We start from the raw sequence: 24511 nt of genomic DNA, 5'->3' as shown, positions 1-24511 counted from the left end.
CTCTCCCTCCCATTCTACTTTTAAATACTCTAGGAACAACAAGTAGGCCTGCAGAGCGAGAGCGAAGTGCTCTAATAGGGTGATATGGTACTACAAGGTCATTGAGATAAGATGGGGCCTGATTATTTAAGACCTTGTATGTGAGGAGCAGGATTTTGAATTCAATTCTGGATTTAACAGGAAGCCAATGAAGGGAAGCCAAAACAGGAGAAATATGCTCTCTCTTTCTAGTCCCTGTCAGGACTCTTGCTGCAGCATTTTGGATTAGCTGAGTTTTCAGCATCACTCTGAGACAGGATATTTCTAACTTTAGAGATGTTGCGCAAATGGAAGAAAGCAGTCTTACATATTTGTTTAATTTGTGCATTGAAGGAAATGTCCTGGTCAAAAATGACTCCAAGGTTCCTCACAGCGTTACTGGAGGCCAAGGTAATGCCATCCAGAGTAAGAATCTGCTTAGATACCATATTTCTAAGCTTTTCAGGGCCGAGTACAATAACCTCAGTTTTATCTGAATTAAGAAGCAGAAAGTTAGCGGCCATCCAGGTCTTTATGTCTTTAAGACATTCCTGCAGTTTAACTAATTGGTGTGTGTTATCTGGCTTCATGGACAGATAGAGCTGGGTGTCATCAGCATAGCAGTGAAAATGTATGCTATGTCTTCTAATGATACTGCCTAAGGGAAGCATGTATAATGTAAACAGAATTGGTCCTAGCACTGAACCCTGTGGAACTCCATAATTGACCTCAGTGTGTGAAGAGGACTCTCCATTTACATGCACAAACTGGAGTCTATTAGATAGATATGATACAAACCACTGCAGTGCAGTACCTGTAATACCTACAGCATGTTCTAATCGCTCTAATAGAATATTATGGTCGACAGTATTGAATGCTGCACTAAGGTCTAGCAGGACAAGCACAGAGATGAGTCCACTGTCAGAGGCCATAAGAAGATCATTTGTAACCTTCACTAAAGCTGTTTCTGTGCTGTGCTGAGCTCTGAAACCTGACTGAAACTCTTCAAATAAACCATTCCTCTGCAGATGATCTGTTAGCTGTTTGACAACTACTCTTTCAAGGATTTTTGATATGAAAGGAAGGTTGGAGATTGGCCTATAATTAGCTAAGACTGCTGGGTCTAGAGATGGCTTTTTGAGTAAAGGTTTAACTACAGCCAGCTTGAAGGCCTGTGGTACATAGCTGATTATTAGAGATAGGTTGATCATATTTAAGATCGAAGAATTAATTAATGGCAGGACTTCTTTGAGCAGTTTTGTAGGAATGGGGTCTAAAAGACAGGTTGATGGCTTGGAGGAAGTAATTATTGAAGTTAACTCAGAAAGATCAATTAGAGAAAAAGAGTCTAACTTAACATCAATGGTACTAAGAGTAGCTGTAGATAATATTACATCTATGGGATGATTACTGGTAATTTTTTCTCTAATGATAAAAATTTTATTTGTGAATAAGTTCATGAAGTCATTACTAGTTAACGTTAAAGGGATGGTTGGCTCAAAAGAGCTCTGACTTTTTGTCAGCCTGGCTACAGTGCTGAAGAGAAACCTGGGGTTGTTCTTATTTTCTTCAATCAGTGACGAATAGTAAGATGTTCTGGCTTTGTGGAGGGCTTTCTTATAAAGCAGCAAACTAAATGATGATCCTCTAAATTTGTGACACGCCATTTCCTCTCCAGATTACGAGTCATCTGCTTTAGGGTACGTGTTTGAGAATTATACCACGGAGTCAGGTACTTCTAATTAGAGACCTTAGTTTTCACAGGAGCTACAGTATCCAGAGTCGTACATAGTGAGGAGGTGAAATTATTAACAAGATAATCGACCTCTGTTGGGGTAGCGTTCAGATAGCTGCTCTGCTCTATGTTGGTACAGGGCATTGAAGATGATAACAGTGGGTGGATTATAGTCTTAAACTTAGTTACAGCACTTTCAGAAAGACATCTACTGTGATAAAGTCTACAGGGAGTGCAGAATTATTAGGCAAATGAGTATTTTGTCCACTTCATCCTCTTCATGCATGTTGTCTTACTCCAAGCTGTATAGGCTCGAAAGCCTACTACCAATTAAGCATATTAGGTGATGTGCATCTCTGTAATGAGAAGGGGTGTGGTCTAATGACATCAACACCCTATATCAGGTGTGCATAATTATTAGGCAACGTCCTTTCCTTTGGCAAAATGGGTCGGTAGTTGCCTAATAATTATGCACAGTAATAGTCACCTGCACACACAGATATCCCCCTAAAATAGCTAAAACTAAAAACAAACTAAAAACTACTTCCAAAAACATTCAGCTTTGATATTAATGAGTTTTTTGGGTTCATTGAGAACATGGTTGTTGTTCAATAATAAAATTATTCCTCAAAAATACAACTTGCCTAATAATTCTGCACTCCCTGTACTCTCCACTGCTGTGTAATCAATTATTGTAAAAGTAAATGTTATCAGGAAATGATCAGACAGGAGAGGGTTTTCAGGAAACACTGTTAAATGTTCAGTTTCTATGCCGTATGTTAAAACAAGATCTAGAGTGTGATTAAAGTGGTGGGTGGGTTCTTTTACATTTTGACAGAAGCCAATTGAGTCTAATAACAGATTAAATGCCATGTTGAGGCTGTCATTTTTAGCATCTACATGGATGTTAAAATCATCCACAATAATTATTTTATCTGAGCTCAGAACTAAATTAGATATAAAGTCTGAGAAATCAGACAGAAACTCTGTGTAAGGCCCAGGTGGACGATAGATGATAACAAGTAAGACTGGTTTCTGAGTTTCACAGCTGGGGTGGACGAGGCTAAGCATCAGGCTTTCAAATGAATTAAAAGTCTGTCTGGGTCTTTCATTAATTAATAGGCTGGTGTGAAAAATTGCTGCCACACCTCCCCCTCGGCCTGTGCTTCGAGATTTCTGGTAGTTAGAATGACTCAGGGGTGTTGATTCATTTAAACTAACATAATCATCCTGCTGCAACCAGGTTTCTGTAAGGCAGAGTAAATCGATTTGTTGATCAATTATTAAGTCATGTACTAACAGAGACTTGGAGGAGAGAGACCTAATATTTAATAATCCACATTTCACTGTTTTATTCTTTGGTTCAGATGTGGATACTTTATTGTTCTTTCTTTGTAATTGTTTATGTTTAAGTTGTTTGTTGCTGGTTTTTAGTTTGTTTTTTGTCTGTTTGGGAGCTGACACAGTCTCTATGGAGATGGGTTTTTGGGGGGTAGCAGGAGGAGAGAAGCTGCAGAGAGGCGTGTAAGACTGCAACTCTGCTTCCTGGTCCCAACTCTGGATAGTCATATTTTGGGGGGTTTAATAAATTTGTCCATATTTCTAGAAATGAGAGCTGCTCCATCCAAAGTGGGATGGATGCCGTCTCTCCTAACAAGACCAGGTTTCCTCCAGAAGGTTTGCCAATTATCTATGAAGCCCACATCGTTTCTGGGACACCACTCAGACAGCCAGCAATTTAAGGAGAACATGCGGCTAAACATGTCACTCCTGGTCTGATTGGGGAGGGGACCAGAGGAAACTACCTATTCTCAGCTGCATTTGAATAAAGCACCAAATCCACACTTTTAAGCTTAAATTTCAAAACTAACATTTTAACTACTGATTTTATCTACTGTTCTGATTTTATCTGTTTTGATTTTATATACTGTTTTGTTTGTTTGCTTGTTTGCTTGTTTTAATCAATTTTAAATCATGTTTTTTATTTGTTTTTGTTTCTAATGTCTCTGTAAAGCACTTTGAATCACCTTGTTGTTGAATTGTGCTATACAAATAAATTTGCCTTGCCTTGCCTTGCCTTGCCTTGCACACTTGAGGACTTTTTGTCAGAATGTGAGTTAAATAGAATTGCCTGTCACAATCAGCAGGGCTGACTGTGTGTCGACTGAAGGGTGGACCCAAATGCAGACGGAAACAAAATGTGAAACATGACTTGAATAACAGAAAACGAGCCGTTTATTGAGGCTGGAAAAATAACTGTAAACAAAAGGCAAAATGCAAGGCTAACAAAATCTAAACTGGGTGAGCTAAATTAACTAAAAACTTACAACAGGAACATGGACTTGACATGAGGAAACTTCTTGGCTTGCAAACAAAGCAGACGACCTGACAATGACACACTGAAAACAGAGGACTTAAATACACAGGAGGTGATTAGGGGAAGTGCGAACACATGGAGGAACAGCTGACTGACACGAGCCTAATAACAGGACAAGGGAAGTGAAACTAAATACAATGAACAAAGAACACACGACTCCTTCAAAATAAAACAGGAAACACTGAAACTAGACATGACAAGCTTAACAGACCTAACACGTGATGAACGATACAAGAACTCAAACATAGAAACCAAGGAAACAAAAAATAATACTGCCTTTCCTTAACTAAAGCTAAATAGGAATGACACATAAACTAATCACAAATCTAAAATGAGACAAATACAAAATGAACTCGGGGCACTGGGTCAGAGACCCAGCCTGTGCAAGTTGCCATTAATTCTTTTTTATAGTCATATTGTTAAAGAATCTTGTGATTACCGTGTTGAAGATTTTAACCAAAGTATTTCATACGTTCCCACAGATGTTAGTGTTTCAGAAGATGAGGAGGATGATGAAGTTATCGTTAGGGTACCACCTGTTACGTCACCCCTCTCTGACACAGTGGTATGTAAATCTCAAGGATTCATTAGTTCGAGATGTTAGTGCTCTCAGTTCCGGCATAATGCATTCAATGTCTGGATATAAGACTAATATCATTCTATCGTTGTGTATATATAGTGGTAAGAATCTGAGCAGCCATAATCAACGAGTTTGGTGTTTGATGATTTTATCTGACAGCTTTGGTCAAGTCCAGAAAACAGTACACCAGACCCTATACGTCAGTAAGTTGGCTACCTTCTAGCACATTGATCTGGCCTCTGTGGCAGGTATATAAACATCTAATGTTCTTAACACTTTAATGTTAGCATTTGATGGCCACTAAAGCATGTTATGTTTGTTAAGGGTTCAAATATTGAGGAGGGATACAGGAGGGATTCAAAATCACAACACTGGTCCAGGAGGGTTGGGTCACTGAACACACGCGTGGGGAGGTGTACACTGCAAAACATCAGCTGTAGATCTCCGCCCAATAATACACCAGCAGTTGTTTTTATAGTATCAGGGTATTATTTATGACGCCCCCTCATGCATCAAGAAGATACATCACATCTGCATCACAAATGTTCTGTTGACGACCGTGACACAGTCAGAAAGGAACATTTTCTTTGTCTCCATGCCAGGTGCTTCATGTAGCTCGTCTCACTCTCGCTTCTCCAAAACCTCAGATGCATGCTCTGCAACAAAACTGTAATTCTGCAGGCACAAAATGCAGTTGCAAGAAAAATATGTCTGAACTCTTACCTAGAATATAAGTCTACCTACAGTGTGTGTGTGTGTCCCGACCTCAATTGCACTCTGTCTCACCTCTCACCTCGTCTACTAAAACTCACAACCAAACAGAGGCCACTCTCATATGTGTACTAGCCTAACTGAAAGTATATATGTAATATATTGAATAAATGTTTTAATCAAATGGCCCTACTTAAAGCTTAATAAAAACATAAATGAACAAAGGATCATACTGAATAATATGGTATAGGTGTTTTAACTCACTTTACTCAATAGATCGGCCGGACATCGCGCCAACTGAGGCTTGAAACCTCCAATTACTTGACTGAGCTCAACTCTTTAATAAGCACAGAATGCAATGTGTATAAAATGATTATAGCCGTTCCTGTAACAAAGGTTAAATGATGCCAGTATGTTTTGCTCCTCTCAATGTGGTCTTAAAGCTATAAGCTATATTTGTTAATACAATATAAATGCTGCAGGTTACATGAGAGCAAAAGAACATTTTGTTTAATCCCACATGTTTTATAACATTTTCTTTTTATCATTGGATCTATATTTTATAGGTCACCTTCAATATCCTGAACATCTGATGTGCAAGTATATAATACTCTTTTGTATAACAATGTTGCACATTTTATTGTTAAGTTTCATTTCCATGCCATTACATCTGCAGTCATTATGGTATTGTGTTGTGTTTGTGTTTATGCTGAAGGTTCAGTGTGGTACAGAATCTCAAATGGCATCCACATTAGGAGAACATACTACAAGTTAGTCTTAAGTTATAAAATTACATGATTTCCCCTAGGGATCAACTATTTTGAAGTATTCAGATTGTGATTCTAAAATTTAAAAAATATAAAATGATATATCTTGTAAATAATTATAAAGTAATAAGCTCAGTGAAACTGTTTTTTTTTTTTGTTGTTGTTGTTGTTGTTGTTTTAATTATAGAGGTTCTCTATCTAATCCATAACTTGAGCAAATTCAGTCATGGTGAAGTACTTCAGACCCAACCCAGCCAAATGTAGAGCCAGAATTACTATTACATAAAATTTATTTTAATCTTCTGTTTTTACCAATATCTATGCACCTGTCGTTATTGACAGCAGTTCTTCAGATGCTGAGGGAGAGGAGTTGCAAAAGGAAAACTGGTAATTTCATATCTTGAATAAGTACAATAAACCCATAATGTGTGACTTGCAGTTAACCTATTTATAAAATATTTGTTTACTAAAAATAGTGCTGGGTACTGCTGCTATTTTTGATCCTAACCTTTTACAGGAGCAAACATAGCTGAACTGTTCCTGTGAAGTTATTCTGCTGATGATTGTTCTTCAGATCACTATTTTGCTTTTTAAAATGAATTAACAGAAAAAGGCCAATTGATAAAGCAAGAAAAATTACTTAAAAGATATTAAACCAAAAAAACAAAAACATAAAGTGTAAATTGTGTAAATATTTTGTTGCTTTTCACTGACTGATTCTACAGTGATGAACCTGATGGATTGACGGCTGCAGATGTCATCTCAAATCTGGCTCTGAAGATCAACAAAACCTCCTGTAGCAGATTCAACATTAACCGAGCCAATGTCTGGGATGGTGCCTACCGAGGCTTCAGAAGGTCTTCATATAGTCCCAACTCTGGCATGATGGTGAAATTCTCTGATGACGTGGGGCTGGCTGAAGAGGCAATAGACACAGGTGGGCCTACTCGAGAATTTCTCACCCTTTTGATGGAAGCCATAAGGACGAGAAGAATATTTGAAGGAAAAGACTATGCCAAATATCTCACATTTCATAGTAAAGGTATCTATTTTTTTTCATATTTTTTTCCATAGGTCAAAATTACTTTATTATAATGTAATGTCTTTATCTTTAGCTGCAGATGAAAATGAATATTTCTACGTTGGAAGAATGATTGCAGTTTCTATTGTCCATGGTGGTCCAGGGCCATGTTGTTTATCTCCAAACTTCTTTATGTACCTTGTTGGAAAAGACAAGACATTCGAGGCACCAATTGATGATATACCAGATGAAGAAATCAAGAAGGCTCTACTAGAGGTAAATTTGTGATGTTATGATTATGACAAATGCCAATTAATGCAAAGACCTAAATTTAATAGATTACTTAACATAATATTGGTAACTAACTGATGCCTGAAAAGATTACTGATTGTGTAATCCAAGACTGTGTTAAATTGCACATTAATAGACAGCATGCGAAGGATGTCACTTGACTGAGTGTATTTCTGTAGCCCAAATATATGGTAATAATCGTAACTGTCACAATTAACAAGATGGCGCTGGTGAGGTCGGCTGCCGTCACGACTGCTCCGACCACTTTTTCTTTGTCTTTGTTTTTTAAGTTAGTTTTCAGCGTTTCTAAATCGGCAAAATCATCACCATTGGGTACATTAGGTATGACAGTGACACTCTTGTTTCTATTGGTATACAATGTACTCACAATTCGAAGTTTTTAACTCCGGATCCGAGCTGGCCGAGTGAGATCTTGAGGGAGAACAAAGGGAAGCGGCGGCGGCCTAGAGGGAAGCGAGCCGGCGTCAGGAACAGGCTGAGAGCTCGTGCACACCGCACACCTCTGCCTAGCATCCTGCTCGCCAACGTCCAGTCACTGGAGAACAAGCTTGACGACCTCAGGGCCAGGATAAAGTTCCAGAGAGACATTCGGGACTGCAATCTCCTCTGCTTCACCGAGACATGGCTGAACCCAGCGGTGCCGGACCACGCCATCCAGCCGGCCGAGTTCTTCTCGGTTCACCGCATGGACAGGACACGGGACTCGGGGAAGTCAAGGGGAGGCGGCGTGTGTTTAATGGTGAACAACAACTGGTGCAACAGTGCGAACGTTGTTCCTCTCACACGCTCCTGCACACCAAATCTGGAACTACTGTCCATCATGTGTCGTCCTTTTTATCTACCTCGGGAATTTACATCGGTCATTATAAGTGCCGTTTATATTCCACCACAAGCGGACACGGTCACCGCCTTATGCGAGCTGCATGAGGCACTCACACAGCACCAGACACAACACCGGGACGCTGCGCTTATTGTGACGGGGGACTTTAATAGCGCCAACCTCAAACGCGCAGCGCCGAACTTTTATCAACACATCACCTGCCCCACCAGGGGTGAAAGGACACTGGACCACTGCTACACTACGGTCAAGGACGGCTACAAGGCACAATCCCGCCCCCCGTTTGGCAAATCTGATCACGCCGCCATCTTCCTCATGCCAAAATACAAACAAAGGCTGAAACAGGAAGTTCCGGTTCAGAGGAAGGTCGCGCGCTGGACGGATCAATCGGTGGCCGCGTTACAGGACGCACTCGATGACGCAGACTGGGGCATGTTCAGAAACAGCTCCGACGATGACGTCAACGTGTTTACGGAAGCGGTTGTGGGATTCATCGGGAAACTAGCGGATGATACCGTGGAGACAAAGACTATCACAACGTTTCCCAACCAGAAGCCGTGGGTGGATAAAACCATCCGCGACGTTCTGAGATCCCGCACCGCTGCCTACAACACGGGACTCATGACGGGGGACATGGACCCGTACAAAGCCGCGTCATATAACGTGCGGAGGGCGGTGAAAGAGGCGAAGCAGCGCTACGGGAGGAAACTAGAGTCACAACTCCAACAGAGTGACTCTAGGAGCCTGTGGCGGGGACTAAGGACAATAATGGACTATAAAGCACCAACAACCGGTATGACGAACGCGGCCGTGACTCTGGCAGACGAGCTGAACACTTTCTATGCTCGCTTCGAGGCTGCAGCTAAGGTCTCCAACAATGCTAGTGTTAGCGGCGCTAACGGCTGCAGACAGGAAGATACTGCCAGCACCGGAAACGTGCTCGTCATCTCCGAGCATGAAGTAAGGAGAGCCTTCAAGAGAGTGAACACCAGGAAAGCAGCAGGCCCAGACGGCATCCCAGGTCGTATCCTAAGAGACTGCGCATACCAGCTAGCTCCTGTGTTCACTGAGATATTCAACATCTCTTTATCTCAGTCGGTGATCCCCACATGCTTCAAAGAGTCCATCATTGTTCCTGTCCCGAAGAAACCCCACCCTGCTTCTCTCAATGACTATCGCCCTGTAGCCCTCACCTCAGTAGTGATGAAGTGCTTTGAACGCCTGGTCAGAGACTTCATCATTTCTTCACTACCAGACACGCTGGACCCACTACAGTTTGCTTACCGTCCAAATCGTTCCACAGACGATGCCATCTCTCATCTCCTCCACACATCACTCACTCACTTGGACACTAGAAGGGGGAATTATGTTAAAATGCTCTTCATAGACTACAGCTCTGCATTTAATACCATAATTCCCTCCACACTCACCACCAAGCTGGAGCATCTGGGACTCAGCTCATCTATGTGTCAGTGGATCTCCAACTTCCTAACTGGCAGACCACAGGCAGTAAGGATGGGCGGACATGTCTCAGCCTCCACCACTCTCAGCACTGGAGCCCCCCAGGGGTGTGTTCTGAGCCCCCTGCTGTACTCTTTGTACACATATGACTGTGTGGCCACTACCAGCTCCACCACCATCATCAAGTTTGCTGACGACACCGTCGTGGTGGGCCTGATCTCTGATAACAACGAGACGGCCTACCTGAAGGAGATTAGGAATCTGGAGAACTGGTGCCAGAGGAACAACCTCCTTCTAAACGTCAGTAAGACAAAGGAGCTGATAGTGGACTTCAGCACTAAGCAGGAGAGGAACTACCAGACCCCTGTCATCAACGAGTGCCCAGTGGAGAGAGTGGACAGCTTCAAATACCTCGGAGTTCACATCACGCAGGACCTGTCATGGTCCTGTCACATCAACACCGTGGTGAAAAACGGCCCGTCAGCGTCTCTACCACCTCAGACGCTTGAGAGACTTCCAACTGCCCTCCAAGGTGCTCAGGAACTTTTACTCGTGCACCATAGAGAGCATCCTGACGGGAAACATCTTAACCTGGTTCGGGAACAGCACCATGCAGGACAGACGAGCTCTACAGAGGGTTGTGCGGTCAGCTGAGCGCACCATCCGCTCCGAGCTCCCTGACCTGCACTCAAGCTACAGCAGGCGGTGCTGGACCAAGGCCAGGAAGATCGTGAAGGACCTCAGCCATCCCAACAACAGACTGTTCTCTCTGTTGAGGTCAGGAAAGCGATTCCGCTCCCTGAAGACCAACACAGAGAGACTGAGGAGGAGCTTCTTCCCGCAGGCGATACGGTCTCTCAATCACACCACCACACAGTACTGACCCACACATACAGTTCTTACACACACTGGACTTTCTGGACTTTGTTTTTGCACAACACTGGTCACTATATTCTTCATTTCCGGTTAATACTTGTACAGCTGCTGTTATTGTGTATATATTTATTTATATTTAGATTTCTTCATACATTCTTATATAGTTCTATATTGTGTATTGTGTTTGTACAGTTATTTTATTTTCAACTTTAATTTATATATTTATCTTATTCTTCCCAGTTAAATTTACCCTTCATTCTAATTTGTGTTGTACAGTTATTTCATTTTTAACCTTAATTTATATTTTATTCCTTCCTAGTTAAATTTACCCTTTTTAATTTTTCATATTTATTTCCTATCTTATTCATAGCCTTTTCCTTTTTGTTTTCTTTAGGTCACGAGCAGTTGTCCAAGCATTTCACTGCATATCGTACTGTGTATGACTGTGTACGTGACAAATAAAATTTGAATTTGAATTTGATTTGATTCCATTTTGAAAAAATGGAAATTGTGACAGTTACAATTATTCACCAAAGGGTGTGTGTTTATTTCTCTCTCTCTCTCTCAATATGCATACACACACACACACACACACACACACACACACACACACATATATATATATATATATATATATATTAGGGGTGCAACGATATTCGTATCGATATTGAACCGTTCGATACAGTGCTTTCGGTTCGGTACGCATATGTATCGAACAATACAACATTTGTAATTTATTTTATCAATTTTCCTTCTGACGATGCTGTCTGTGTTGAGCGCTCAGTGAATCTGTGTTCGACTACTCCGCCTAGGCTGCACTGTCGAGCGCAGATCCACTGAGCGCTCAACACAGACAGCATAGTCAGAAGGAAGAGCGCAGGGCAAGCTAGCGAGACAGAAGTTAAGCTCTACTTGCAACATTCAGATCTGGCGTTTGGAATTATTTTGGTTTTCATGTGACGTATGACCCTGAAGGTAAGCGAGTCATGGACTAAAGTATAACAGTATGTTGGATGTGCCATGCAATGCTCAATTACATTGGTGTGAACTAGTGTGTTAGCGCAGTTAGCTTGTTAACGTGTTTGCCGTCTAGCCCCATGCACGGAGCGATCGGCGGTAGCTCGTTAACGGAGATTTGCCGTGTTGTGGCGTTAAGGTCATTTCAATGAGATTAACCTGAAAGCACTAGTGGGAACACAACGAATATGACTGCACATTTACGCCGACATCATCCTAGTGCAAAGACAAGTGGAAGCAGACAAAAAAAAAGCAAGCATGCTACTAACTTTAGCCGAGTCATTTAGACAGCTGTTAGCACATGATTCTCCTTATGCTGCTGAGAATATAGCCCAGAAGAAGCGGATAGTATAGCTTTTATTTTGGAAAGAGCCATTTCTCTGTAATAAACTCTCTTTTCCAAAGATGAGTGATTCCTCAATCAGATACAGGGCTTGCAATATCGCTAGCCCGACGTCCCGGAGCTAGCGATTTTTTCAGTCGGGCTACCAAATCTATCTCTTCCCTGCCTGTCGGGCTATTGTAGGAAAAATATATGTCAATGCTTTTGCATTCTTTCGGAAATGTAGCTGGGTAATTATGTCATTGGCATCGGTGAGCCACTGTCAATATGTGACATATTGAAATCGCGTTTGAATTTGCGCTTGTTTTTTTGCTTTCACTTTGCAATCGTGCGAACTGTGTATAGAGAGCGACAGCACTGATCTGTGAGTGATGATAATTTGTGCACCAATTCCTCTGACATCGTCTTATTAATCGTTAGCTTACTATGCAAACATGACAAGTGAAATCTCCCGCAGCAAGCTTAAACATGTGAGAGGTTGATCGCGCAGAGAATCGCTGAGCTTATGTGAGTGAGCGTGTAAAAGCATTTCAGTTCTGCTGAGCCAAATAAGACAGGTCAGGGTGAAGAAGTGACAGCCAAAGAAAAGCTTACCACAAAACGGAGAAGTTATGACAAATCAGACTATAAGGCAAAAAGAAAGTGCAGCTTTATGGTTTCATGGACAAAAGAATTTCTGTGGCTGCAATATGATGAGCTAAATAACCAGGGCTGCACATAAGTGGTCCGCAGGTGCGCATTCGCTGTCAAAATAAAAAACGCGCACAAGGGTTAGGGTTAAATTTAAAAACTGTACTTTTGAGTTAAAATATATATTTATAATTTTAATAAATGACAAATTAAAAAGGCATGAACATTTTTTTTGTATCGAAAAAATATCGAACCGTGACACCAAAGTATCGAACCGAACCGAACCGTGAATTTTGTGTATCGTTGCACCCCTAATATATATATATATACATATATATATATATATATGTATATATAACACCCAGCTCTTTTATTAGCGATTTTATCATTTGTGAGCACAGAAATAAATAAAAAGAAATAAAAGAAATAAACAATTCCCCACTCGCCCCTGTGGGTGGTTTATCCTTCAAGCTCGGGTCCTCTACCAGAGGCCTGGGAGCTTGAGGGTCCTGCGCAGTATCTTAGCTGTTCCCAGGACTGCGCTCTTCTGGACAGAGATCTCCGCTGTTGTTCCCGAGATCTGCTGGAGCCACTCGCCTAGTTTGGGAGTCACCGCACCTAGTGCTCCGATTACCACGGGGACCACCGTTACCTTCACCCTCCACATCCTCTCCAGTTCTTCTCTGAGCCCTTGGTATTTCTCCAGCTTCTCGTGTTCCTTCTTCCTGATGTTGCTGTCATTCAGAACCGCTACATCGATCACTACGGCCGTCTTCTTCTGTTTGTCTACCACCTCTATGTCCATATTCGGGCCATATTCAGCACAGATGTTCATGTACACTATGCCGGCCACTTGGTTATGGCGTTCCATGTATGCCTTGCCTGCTAGCATCTTGCACCCTGCTGTTATGTGCTGGATTGTCTCTGGGGCATCTTTACACAGCCTGCACCTGGGGTCTTGCCTGGTGTGATAGACCCCAGCCTCTATGGATCTTGTACTCAGAGCTTGTTCTTGTGCTGCCATGATTAGTGCCTCTGTGCTGTCTTTCAGTCCAGCTTTGTCCAGCCACTGGTAGGATTTCTGGATATCAGCCACCTCCTCTATCTGCCGGTGGTACATACCGTGCAGGGGCCTGTCCTTCCATGATGGTTCCTCGTCTCCCTCCTCTTTCTTGGGTTTCTGCTGCCTGAGGTATTCACTGAGCACTCGGTCAGTTGGGGCCATCTTCCCAATGTATTCTTGGATGTTAGTTGTCTCATCCTGGACTGTGGTGCCGACACTCACCAGTCCCCGGCCCCCTTCCTTCCGCTTAGCGTACAGCCTCAGGGTGCTGGACTTGGGGTGAAACCCTCCATGCATGGTAATGACCTTTCTTGTCTTTATGTCAGTGGCTTCTATCTCCTCCTTTGGCCAGCCTATTACCCCACCAGGGTACCTGATCACGGGCAGGGCGTAGGTGTTGATGGCCCGGATCTTGTTCTTACCATTCAGCTGACTCCTCAGGACTTGCCTGACCCTCTGCAGGTACTTGGTGGTTGCAGCCTTTCTAGTGGCCTCTTTGTTGTTCCCATTCGCCTGCGGGATCCCCAGGTACTTGTTACTGTCCTCTATGTCTGCAATGTTGCCTTCTGGTAGTTTGATCCCCTCCGTTCTGACTACCTTCCCTCTCTTTGAACAAGAAGGCATCGGTGGGCAAGAGATGAAAACAGGGCGTTGTTGGAATGCTACTACGCAAGTAACCCTGGCGGAAGGGGTTACATGAATAGGATGAGGGGCCTATGGATTCTTCGATACCCAACATACTGTCAGGGTTCCTGGGTCGTTGACCCAGTGATTTCAGTTTGTTCATGTTCAGTTTAGTTCGCCACATTAATGTTTCACTTCCTGTTTTTTCCCCGTGTCAGCTTGTCTCTTGTGTCATTAGTCAGATTATGTTCAGCCCTGTACTCACCTGTTTCCAATCATTGTCATCATTCAACCTGTGTATTTAAGTTCCTCGGTTTCACCAGTTCTTTGTCGTGTCATTGATGTTATGTTGTCGTTTCCGCCTGCGTTCAGCCAGCCAGCCATTCAGTCTTTCAGTCAGTCTTTCAGTCAGTCGTCCAGCCAACCAGCCAGCCAGCCAGCCAGCCATTTTCTACCTTTGTTCTGTTCATCCACTCCTTATAATAAATCTTCACCTACCTGCGAGTCCTGCGTTTGGGTTCCTTCTTCCTCGCCTCCACACAACGCCTGACAGAATGACACGACCCGTGCCACGAAGACACGATTGGAACCCAGCGGACTCGGACCTCTACGAGCGGCAGGAGGCAGCGCTTTCCCGTTGGGCAGAGGAGCTCAGGGGAAAACAGCGGCTCTTCGCGGAGAGAGAGCACGTCTTCGAGGGGACTCGCCTGGTTCTGGGCGGGCCTCGGAGACGCGCGTTCCCCCACCTGCTGCCTCACCTGCACCTGAGCATTTGCCGAGGAGAGTGGGCGTTTCACGCCGCGCTTTGGCCACTCCCTCTCTCGCCGCTCCGCTCCTCGCTCACACACCCGCCACCTCATTCGCCGGACCTCCACCTTCGCCACGGCACAGCGGCTACGCCTCCCACCTCGGCTCAACGGAGGCTACCGCGCCAGAGGCTCCGCTGTTTACCCCGGCCGCTTCCTCTTCCCGGAGAAAGCGGCGCACACGCCGCCATAAAATGGACCATTTCGAGCAACTCCCGGTGGTGAGTTCCAGCGACTGTTTTCCACCCTCATTTGACTCTCCACTTAAAACCAATAATAAACCCATCTCTGATTCATGGGATGTTTCCCTCCTGGAGGATGTGGACTGGGAAGAGTTTTTCTGCTCTGCTCCCTCAAAGACTGTAAATAGTGGTGGCAGAAGGACCAGCACAATCCCCGATAAACCTGCCAGGATCACACACCCAGTAACTATTTCCACACCCATTACTCAGCCATTTCCCACCAGCACGACGGCCCAGACTCGGCCTTCCCCTTCAGCCGTTTCACCTCCTCAGATGGCTAGGGTCCAGTCTACACCCACACCAGTGCCAGCTCACAGGAGGAGGGCAGCTGCGACCCAGTCTACCTCCACACCCGGGTGGGGGTGACTGGTGTCCAGCCACCTCCCGTGCCTGTCCCAGCGCCCAGGCTGAGGGCAGCCAGAACCCAGCCTGACCTTCCTGGAGGCTTGGAAGAGCTAACCGGTCCACCTGCTACTTCACCACTTCATCCACCTCCTGACCCAGCCTTTCACGCCCTCGCACTATCCCTAGTTAGATTAGCTGACCTGTCCCCTGCCCAGGCACCAGCCTTACTAGTGCAAGCTGTAGCTTTATCTCCGTCACTAGCTCAGTCTGTAGCTCAGCCATTAGCCACACCAACCTCAGCTCCGTCGTCAGCCTCGCCTACTTCTGTTCAGCCCTTAGCATCTCCACTCCAGTCAGTTCCCTCACCTGCTGTTCAGCTTTCACTCCAGTCAGTTCCCTCACCTGCTGTTCAGCTTTCACTCCAGTCAGTTCCCTCACCTGCTGTTCAGCCTTCACTCCAGTCCCCTGTAGTCCAGTCTCCTGCCCTCTCAGTCCAGTCAGTCCAGTCTGCTCCTGTCCAGTCAGTCCAGTCAGTCCAGTCTGCTCCTGTCCAGTCTGCTCCTGTCCAGTCTGTCCAGTCAGTCCAGTCTGCTCCTGTCCAGTCTGTAGTCCAGTCGCCTCCCGTCTCCCAGTCGCCCGTCCACCATCCTGTTCAGTTCCCGGACCTGCAGCCACAGCACCCAGAGCCAGCTGTGAGCTCTCCTGCGCCTCAGCCAGGGGTTTCCGTGCCCGCTGGCCCTACAGCTGTTGCTTCGCCTGGTCCGGCCTCAGACTCAGCTTCGGCTTCTGCTTCGCCTGGTCCTACAGCTGCTCCTCAGTCTCCGCCATCTCCTGCGCCGCCTCCTGCAGCTGCTCCTCGGCCGCCTTCTCCTCGTCGCCGGCGTGGTCGACCACCGGACCGGCTCAGCGTCCGCCGCCGTCTTCCTCGCGGCCGCCCACCGGACCGGCTCAGCGTCCGCCGCCGTCTTCCTCGCGGCCGCCCACCGGATCGACTTCAGCGTCACTGCCGGCCACTTGGCCGCCCACCTGAACTGTTTAGGCTCAGCCAGTGGCCGCCTGGCCGCCCACCTGAACTGTCTCTGTTTGAACTCCGTCCCTCCGTCCTGGGCCCCCTCCGCCCGCCCTGGTCTGGTTTTTCTTTCTTTCGGCCGTCAGGTGCCGGCCTTTGAAGGAGGGGGTACTGTCAGGGTTCCTGGGTCGTTGACCCAGTGATTTCAGTTTGTTCATGTTCAGTTTAGTTCGCCACATTAATGTTTCACTTCCTGTTTTTTCCCCGTGTCAGCTTGTCTCTCGTGTCATTAGTCAGATTATGTTCAGCCCTGTACTCACCTGTTTCCAATCATTGTCATCATTCAACCTGTGTATTTAAGTTCCTCGGTTTCACCAGTTCTTTGTCGTGTCATTGATGTTATGTTGTCGTTTCCGCCTGCGTTCAGCCAGCCAGCCATTCAGTCTTTCAGTCAGTCTTTCAGTCAGTCGTCCAGCCAACCAGCCAGCCAGCCAGCCAGCCATTTTCTACCTTTGTTCTGTTCATCCACTCCTTATAATAAATCTTCACCTACCTGCGAGTCCTGCGTTTGGGTTCCTTCTTCCTCGCCTCCACACAACGCCTGACACATCCACAATGATGGCAAAACAACTAGTAGCTCAGTGTTCCAACATTTGAAAGAAGGGACTGCTCTCACAGCTAGAGATTGACGAGGTACAACATAAATGCTATGGCAAGGGGGAGCCAGGACGCCAGGTCAGGGGAGATATCATCACCCCCACCCGCGATTGGGTACCAAGCCCCAAGTGCAATAGTAAGTAAGTAAGTAAAATTTTATTTATATAGCACATTTCTAGATAGACATCACAAAGTGCTTTACAGATATAACAGATTAAAAGGCAAAAAACAAACAAAGTTAACAAAAAGCAATTTTAAAAAGATAAGTTTTTAGCTGTTTTTTAAAAGTAATCAATGAATCAACGGATCGTAGGTCCTGAGGAAGGGAGTTCCAAAGTCGAGCGGCCACAGTAGCAAAAGCTCTATCACCCCTAGTTTTCAGTCTCGTATACTGAATGACAAGTAGGCCCTGACTACTCGACCTCAGAGACCTACTAGGGGCATAGGGCTGCAAAAGTTCAATAATATATGGTGGTGCTTGTTGTCGAAGAGCCTTAAAAGTTAAAACCAAAATCTTAAAATGGACTCTAGATTCGACAGGAAGCCAATGTAACTGCTTAAGCAACGGTGTTATATGTGAATATTTAGAAACTTTCGTCAGAAGTCTTGCTGCAGCATTCTGAACGATCTGCAGACGCTCCAAGGAACCTTTGTTTAAACAAGTAAACAGGGAATTGCAATAGTCCAATCGTGATGAAATAAAAGCATGAATAACAATCTCGAGTTCGGTATAGGAAATTATGGAGCTCAATTTAGAGATATTTCTTAAATGATAAAAGCAGGACCGAACAAGAGATTTAACATGACTATCTAACGTAAGAGCAGGATCAAGGATAATCCCTAAGTTCCTGACAGATGGTTTTACAAACGCTGAAAGAGGACCAAGAGCATTTATTATACTGGGTCTATGTCTATCTGGGGCACATAAGAGGACTTCAGGAGAAGGATATATATATATATATATATATATATATATATATATATATATATATATATATGTGTGTGTGTGTGTGTGTGTGTGTGTGTATGTATGTATGTATGTATATATGTATGTATGCGTGTGTAATATTTTTTTTTAAATTTAGATAGAGAATGCAACATCTCTAAGTGAGCTCCGAGTAATCTCAGAAAAACACTCAAGCATGCTCCAGACAGCAGGATGCTATCGATTCACGAGGACACTGGAGGATAAGAAGAAGGTAGTAGCGGATTACATTCAGTGGTACTTCATCTACCGAAACCATCTTTCCATCCAAAGGTATAGAATTCAGACTATTATGTGCCCATTTAACAAAATCTTTTCAAAAGAATAAATTGTTACTTTTTTTTATTCCAGTGAAATTTAAAGGACGGAAAAATATATATATTCTAAATGCAAGACCTTTTTCAGGAGGACTTCTTTTTTGTAGCAGGATGAGTGTCTTAGCTAGATAAGAATGTTGGTTACTTTCTTAACACAGTATTTTGCCATGTGAAGTTTTGCTTGCTTGTTGAGAGGCAGATGATGCTGTAGGTAGGTAGGGTAAGGCACCACAACCTCCACAAATAACATTAAACATTTTATTAAAAATTAGACTGTTTTCTAGTTTCAGAGAGGGTCTAGCAACACTGGATTTTCTAAACGCCCTGGAACAGCATCCTTCACTCTTCTTCTCATTCATGTGCTACACTGAGACCAGGCTGACAGCTGATCTTCTTGAGAACATCTTCCATGTGCAATTTGGTCCACCTGGCAGCTCTAGGCGTCAAGAGCAGACAAGAGTACTGAGCTACTGGCAAGACTATCTGCTTTCTGTAGAAGGTCTTAAATTTGGTTGAAAATGTTGACATGAGTGCATTTATGTCAACAAAGTGTAATGGCCCCTTTTTTTGTGTTTATTATCATTAGAAATAACTTTTTTCTTTTTACATTCACAGAGAAAAATGGAAGTCTGTCTCTTGAAGACATCCTTATGTTTGGAACTGGACTGAGGGAAATTCCTCCAGCTGCAATTCAGCCAAAGCCACAGCTTCTTTTCCAGACCACTTCACGCTTCCCTGTAACAGGTGTCTGTGCAAATACTATCAAAATCACAGTGTTACAGTTATGAGGACTTCCAAGTAACCATGGATTATGCCATCCAGAACTCCCCTGGGTTTGGGCTTCCCTAAGGTCCAAGTCCTTTTGCTTTTAAGCCACATTTGTGGTTTTAGCAAACATGTGAAGTTTCTGATTTTAAAATATGAAAATGTTCTTTCTAAATTTCATCCTGCAGTTTATATGTGTAGAGAATTTCTGGAAATCACATAAAGTTTAATGCATCGCAGCAAGTTCGATCAGGTTTTGGAATTTCAAAAGCATAATATCATAGTGGGACAATTGAACAAGTTAGAAATATTTCACTGTGTTAAGAAATTGCCAGAATAACAAAATAAAACATTTCTGAATGAATTATTAATTAATTAATTTTCAATTAAATTCAATTAAATGTTATTTATATAGCGCCAAATCACAACAACAGTCGCCTCAAGACGCTTTATACGGTGGCTAGGAAGTGCAAATCACATTTACAACATCAACAACAAAATAACATTTCAGAAAACACTTTAACAACTCCGCAACAAATTAACAAGTGGCTCTTGACGAAAAGGGATTGTCCGAAATACCGGAAGTGACTCAACGATTAGGCTTACTCCATATTTGTAGTACAGAAAAGTGATTTGTAGTCAGCTAAACGAGGGCTTTTCAGAGAAGTAGTGTTCAGTTAATGTTTGAAGAGATTTTACAAAAGAGTATGGGTGAGATAATGAGGTCTAGGCCTTAAAACCATCATGGTCCACACTCCAGCCCAGCAGGTGGCAGTAAAGTGCCTTTAAATTAGCGGCAGAAGAAGAAGCAGGAGCTAAACGCGGGATGTCAACAAACGTTGAGAAACTTTAATGGCGTGTTCACGCCGAACGTGATAGACGCGACCAGAGCATCAGGTTTAGATGTAAAGTCAATGGAGAAGTGCGATGACGCGCGATTGTAGGTACCGCGAAAACTCAGAAGCACAAAACTCAGAAGCAGAAGAAGACACGAAAACGCGTCAAACGCGCGTCAAAGTAGCGCTTGACGTCAGTTTTTGTGTTGCATTTTGTTCATTCGCACGTATCGCGTCTACTGCTCGAGTTGGAAAAATCTGAACTCCAGCGTCAATTCGCGCCGCGACAACCAATCAGGAGCCTGGTGACGTGGCTGTGACCTAGGTCAAAGGGGCAGATAATAATAATAATAATAATAATACATTTTATTTGAGGGTGCCTTTCAGAAACCCAAGGTCACCTTACAAAAACACAATTAATAAAAGGAACAATAGTCATAAAATACATAAAATAAGTTAAAATTACAAAACAGAGCGTGACAACAGATAAAATCAGCATTAAAGCGAATAAGCCAGTTTAAACAGATGTGTTTTGAGCTGTGTCTTAAATACGGAGAGGGAGTCAATATTTCTTAGTGCAGGAGGAAGAGAGTTCCAGAGCCGAGGAGCAGAGCGACTGAAAGCTCTGTTCCCCATAGTGATAAGGTGTGAGGACGGAACAGTAAGATGAATAGCAGATGATGATCTGAGAGTGCGGGAAACAGTGGTGATATGGAGCAGGTCACACAAATATGAAGGAGCAGATTTATGGATACACTTGTATGCAAGAAGTAAGATTTTAAAATTTATCCTGGCTTCTATGGGCAACCAGTGAAGCTGCTGAAGAACTGGGGTAATATGAGCACTTAACGGAGTGCAAGTTATGACCCGAGCTGCAGAATTTTGAAGAAGTTGGATCCAGCCAAAGCCCTTCATACTTCAATGGAGGGAAGGCTAATCAACGCCGTAGCAAACAACCCGGAGCTGTACGACACCAGCTGCTTTCTGTACCGAGACAGGAATATAAAGGACTGAGCTTGGAGGAATATATGTGAAGAGATCGGGCAACCTGGTAAGTTCATTCATTTCTCTTTTGAAAGTTTTCACTGACCCGGGGAAGCCGCGCTAAAGCTAGCAAGCCACCGCTATTTTCCCACTGACGTACAAATACTGTTCTGCTTTTATGCATGTTGTCATATAGGAATATATTTTGTTTATTAATAAACAGCACACAGTGGTCCCGCTGTTCATCCGTCACTGCTTCGCTCATCAGTGGGAAAATAGCGGTGGCTTGCTAGCTTTTGACGCGCGTTTGACGCGTTTTCGCGACGCAAATCTGCTTCTGAATTTTCGCATGTATGGCAAGCCATTAGTGCCAAATATCGCCACTTTTCTAACCCGTTTGGTTAAGAAATGGCGTAAAAAACGCTGTTTAATTATTCAAAACGCCACTCACATGGCGCCCAGTATGTGACCTGCCCCACTGTAGGCAATAAAACATTGTACTTAATGTATGCCAATGAAAAAGTGGCATACAGTTCATCACCTCTCCCTGACCTGGGAAGATCTGATCGTAACCTAGTGCGCCTTGTCCCTGTGTGCAGCCCTTAGTGTGCAGGGAGCCACTAATCACCCACGCAGTGCAGAGATGGCCAGTGGAGGGCATATAAATAAGTAATAAAAGCAAATAAATGACAGAATGCTTTTTTTTTTTAAACAAGTGGAGACATTAACTTTGATCAAAATCCTTTTTTGTTCAGTCTAAATTAATAACACTGAATAATAGCCTTCAGTTGTAATATTATTAACAGCATCTCAGGAATATTTTACCCCTTCAACATGCATTTAAAAAGAACCTGATATGCAATTTTACACCACCGTCATTGGCCTCATTCAAGATGGTGTTGAGTCTGCACACCGGCAGGAAGTTGAGCGGTGCAGTCAGCACAAGCTGGAACTGAACACACTTAAGACTGTAGAGATATCCCTCAACACTGCCTCCCCTCACCATATCTACAGTCATTGAGTCTGTCCTGTCTCCATCACAGTCTGGTATGAAGCTCTTTGGTATTAACTTCTGTAATTCTGTAATTTCTGTATAAAAGAATTAGATTGTGTATTATATTGTTAGTTTATGCACCTGTGTGCATATGTGCATATGTATTTATGTATGTCCATGCACATAGATGGATTGTGTTTTACATTTTTGTGCTTGAGAGACGCCCTCAATTGGAACCTAATTCCTTGTATGTGTTTGCGCATATACTTTGCCAATAAACGCGATTCTGATTATGAGGTATTTCACTCTGGATGGCACACACGAGTAAATTAAGTAGAAAAAATGTCATGTGTATAGCCTCTTTTAAAATTATTTTTTGGAAACCACAAGAAGAGAAATATGTGGCATTCCCTTATGTCATTTTACATCTTCACTGTCAGTAGACAGTTGTGAACATATTTTGATTTGGCCTTTTTTCCTTAACTCAATAGACCTGGCACACATTCTACAAAGACAACTCTCTTCCTCTGCTTCAAGCTCTTTGCTTTAAGGTGTGAAACAGCTGTGTACTGCCTTTTGTTCCTGGAGAAGGTATTTAACTGAGAGCCATGCTGGGCTCAGGGAGACTCTGCTGACCGTCTGTCCCGCGGTCATGCAGGGACTTCATCAAGCTTGGTTGTCTGTTCTTTGTGTGTTTGATTAAAGAATGTTAGCTACCGCTCACCGCTCGTCTGCAGGCTTTATTTAATGGAAAACTTCCACAACAGCCAAAAAAAAGCTTTATGCTAAAAAAAAAAGATTCAGAGCAGAAGTTTTTTGCACTGCATTTTAAAATGAGAACATATTGCATTTATTTACAATTAAAGACACAGAGCAGGAGGTGTGTTACTGTTTTACATCCACAGACACACAAGAAAAGAAGCAGGCAACATGAGGTCAAGTTATGGCAATTTTATTTGTGTGTTTCAGTACATGTATTTAGATTAGAGTTTTTAAAAAACAAACAAATGTCCCAAGAAGAAGGATGGGGTGAAAGAAAGGTGGAGAGAGGAGGAAGAAACTATTGATGTCCTCAAACTCGATGCTGCTGGGTCAGTTCTTTCTCAGCAGGCTGCTCCAGAATCCCCTCCTGTCCTCGGCTTGCTTTTCTTTTGCCTTCAGTTCGTTTAAGGTTTTGTTGAGCTGCTCCTCGGCATCTTTAAATGTTTCTTTCAGCTGCTGTTTGGCCAGTTTCCCTTTGTGTTTGAGGAGCTCTTTAGCTTCCTTTTTGTGCTTTCGTATTTCTTTAAGTGCGTCTTTGCAGTCTTTCTTGGTCACCGCAGAGCCGCTCATTTCTTTCTTGAATGCCTTCACCTCAATTTTCTCTTCTGCAAGTTCTTCTTGCACTTTCATCAGTTCCTTCTTCATGTTTTGAGTGTAACTCTTTGTATCTTTCATTTCTTTCTTTGCTTCCTGTATTTTCATTTTCTCTTCCTCCAACACTTTTTGAGCTTCCAACAATTCTTTCTTCATATTTTCAATCTCATTTTCTGCCTCGTGTTTACGTTTTTTCTCCTCTTCAAGTTGTTGCTTCACATGCAGTATTTCCTTCCTTAGTGTTTCAGCTTCAGCCGTTACATTTGCAGCTTCTTGTGTTGCCAACTGCATTTTCCTTTTTCCCTCTCCAAAAGCTTCCTGCACCTCCTGTAATTCCTGCATCACATTTCCTGCCTCCTTCTTTGCAGTTTGATATTTCTTTTTGGCTTCTTGTGCTGTGCTTTTCTCTTCCTCCAATGCTTTTTGAGCTTCCAACAGTTCTTTCTTCATGTTTTCATTCTGGTTTTCTGCCTGTTGTTTTCCCATTTTCTCTCCTTTAAGTTTGAGACCCACATGCAGTAATTCCTGCAATACTACTTCAGTTTCAAACTGTGAATTTTTAGCTTCTCCTCTTGATTTTTCTGCCTCTTCTTTTAATTTGATATTTTCAGCCTGTATCATTTGAAGTTCTTCTTGCAGGTTAATCAGCTGTACTGTATTGTGAGGTGAAGCACTCGCCGATCCTCTTCTCGTTCTCCCGCGATTCATTTTGGCCTTTTAAACAAAGGAACCAACGTTTTGTAGAGGAGTGAAGTGAAGTTTTTGATGTTTCTTCGTCAACTGTCGTCTGTCCTGCACAGAGATGCTGCTGTAGATGTGTCTCTAGCTGTGTCTGGATACAA

At 43.3% G+C, this 24511-nt stretch overlaps 1 protein-coding gene across 3 annotated transcripts; it reads left to right on the top strand.

Moving 5' to 3' along the window:
- Positions 1-6223: 6223 nt before the first annotated feature.
- On the top strand, positions 6224-19999 carry LOC120742161 (G2/M phase-specific E3 ubiquitin-protein ligase-like). Of its 3 annotated transcripts, none has more exons than XM_040045291.1 (5): positions 6224-6575; positions 6914-7230; positions 7304-7485; positions 18518-18690; positions 19112-19999. In XM_040045291.1, exons 2-5 carry the CDS (start codon positions 7071-7073, stop codon positions 19248-19250), a joined length of 654 nt encoding a protein of 217 aa, XP_039901225.1. In that variant the 5' UTR covers positions 6224-6575; positions 6914-7070; the 3' UTR covers positions 19251-19999. The 3 variants fall into 3 exon arrangements, with proteins under 3 accessions (XP_039901225.1, XP_039901224.1, XP_039901226.1); XM_040045290.1 differs by having other exon boundaries at positions 6237-6575; positions 19019-19997; XM_040045292.1 differs by having other exon boundaries at positions 6239-6575; positions 6914-7125; positions 19019-19997.
- Positions 20000-24511: the final 4512 nt, after the last annotated feature.

The sequence above is a fragment of the Simochromis diagramma genome, unplaced genomic scaffold (genome assembly GCF_900408965.1).
Source record: "Simochromis diagramma unplaced genomic scaffold, fSimDia1.1 OVJJ01000761.1, whole genome shotgun sequence".
NCBI classification, from domain to species: Eukaryota; Metazoa; Chordata; class Actinopteri; order Cichliformes; family Cichlidae; genus Simochromis; species Simochromis diagramma.
Note: the sequence above shows the minus strand (reverse complement) of the source record. Positions and strands in the feature narration are given on the sequence as shown.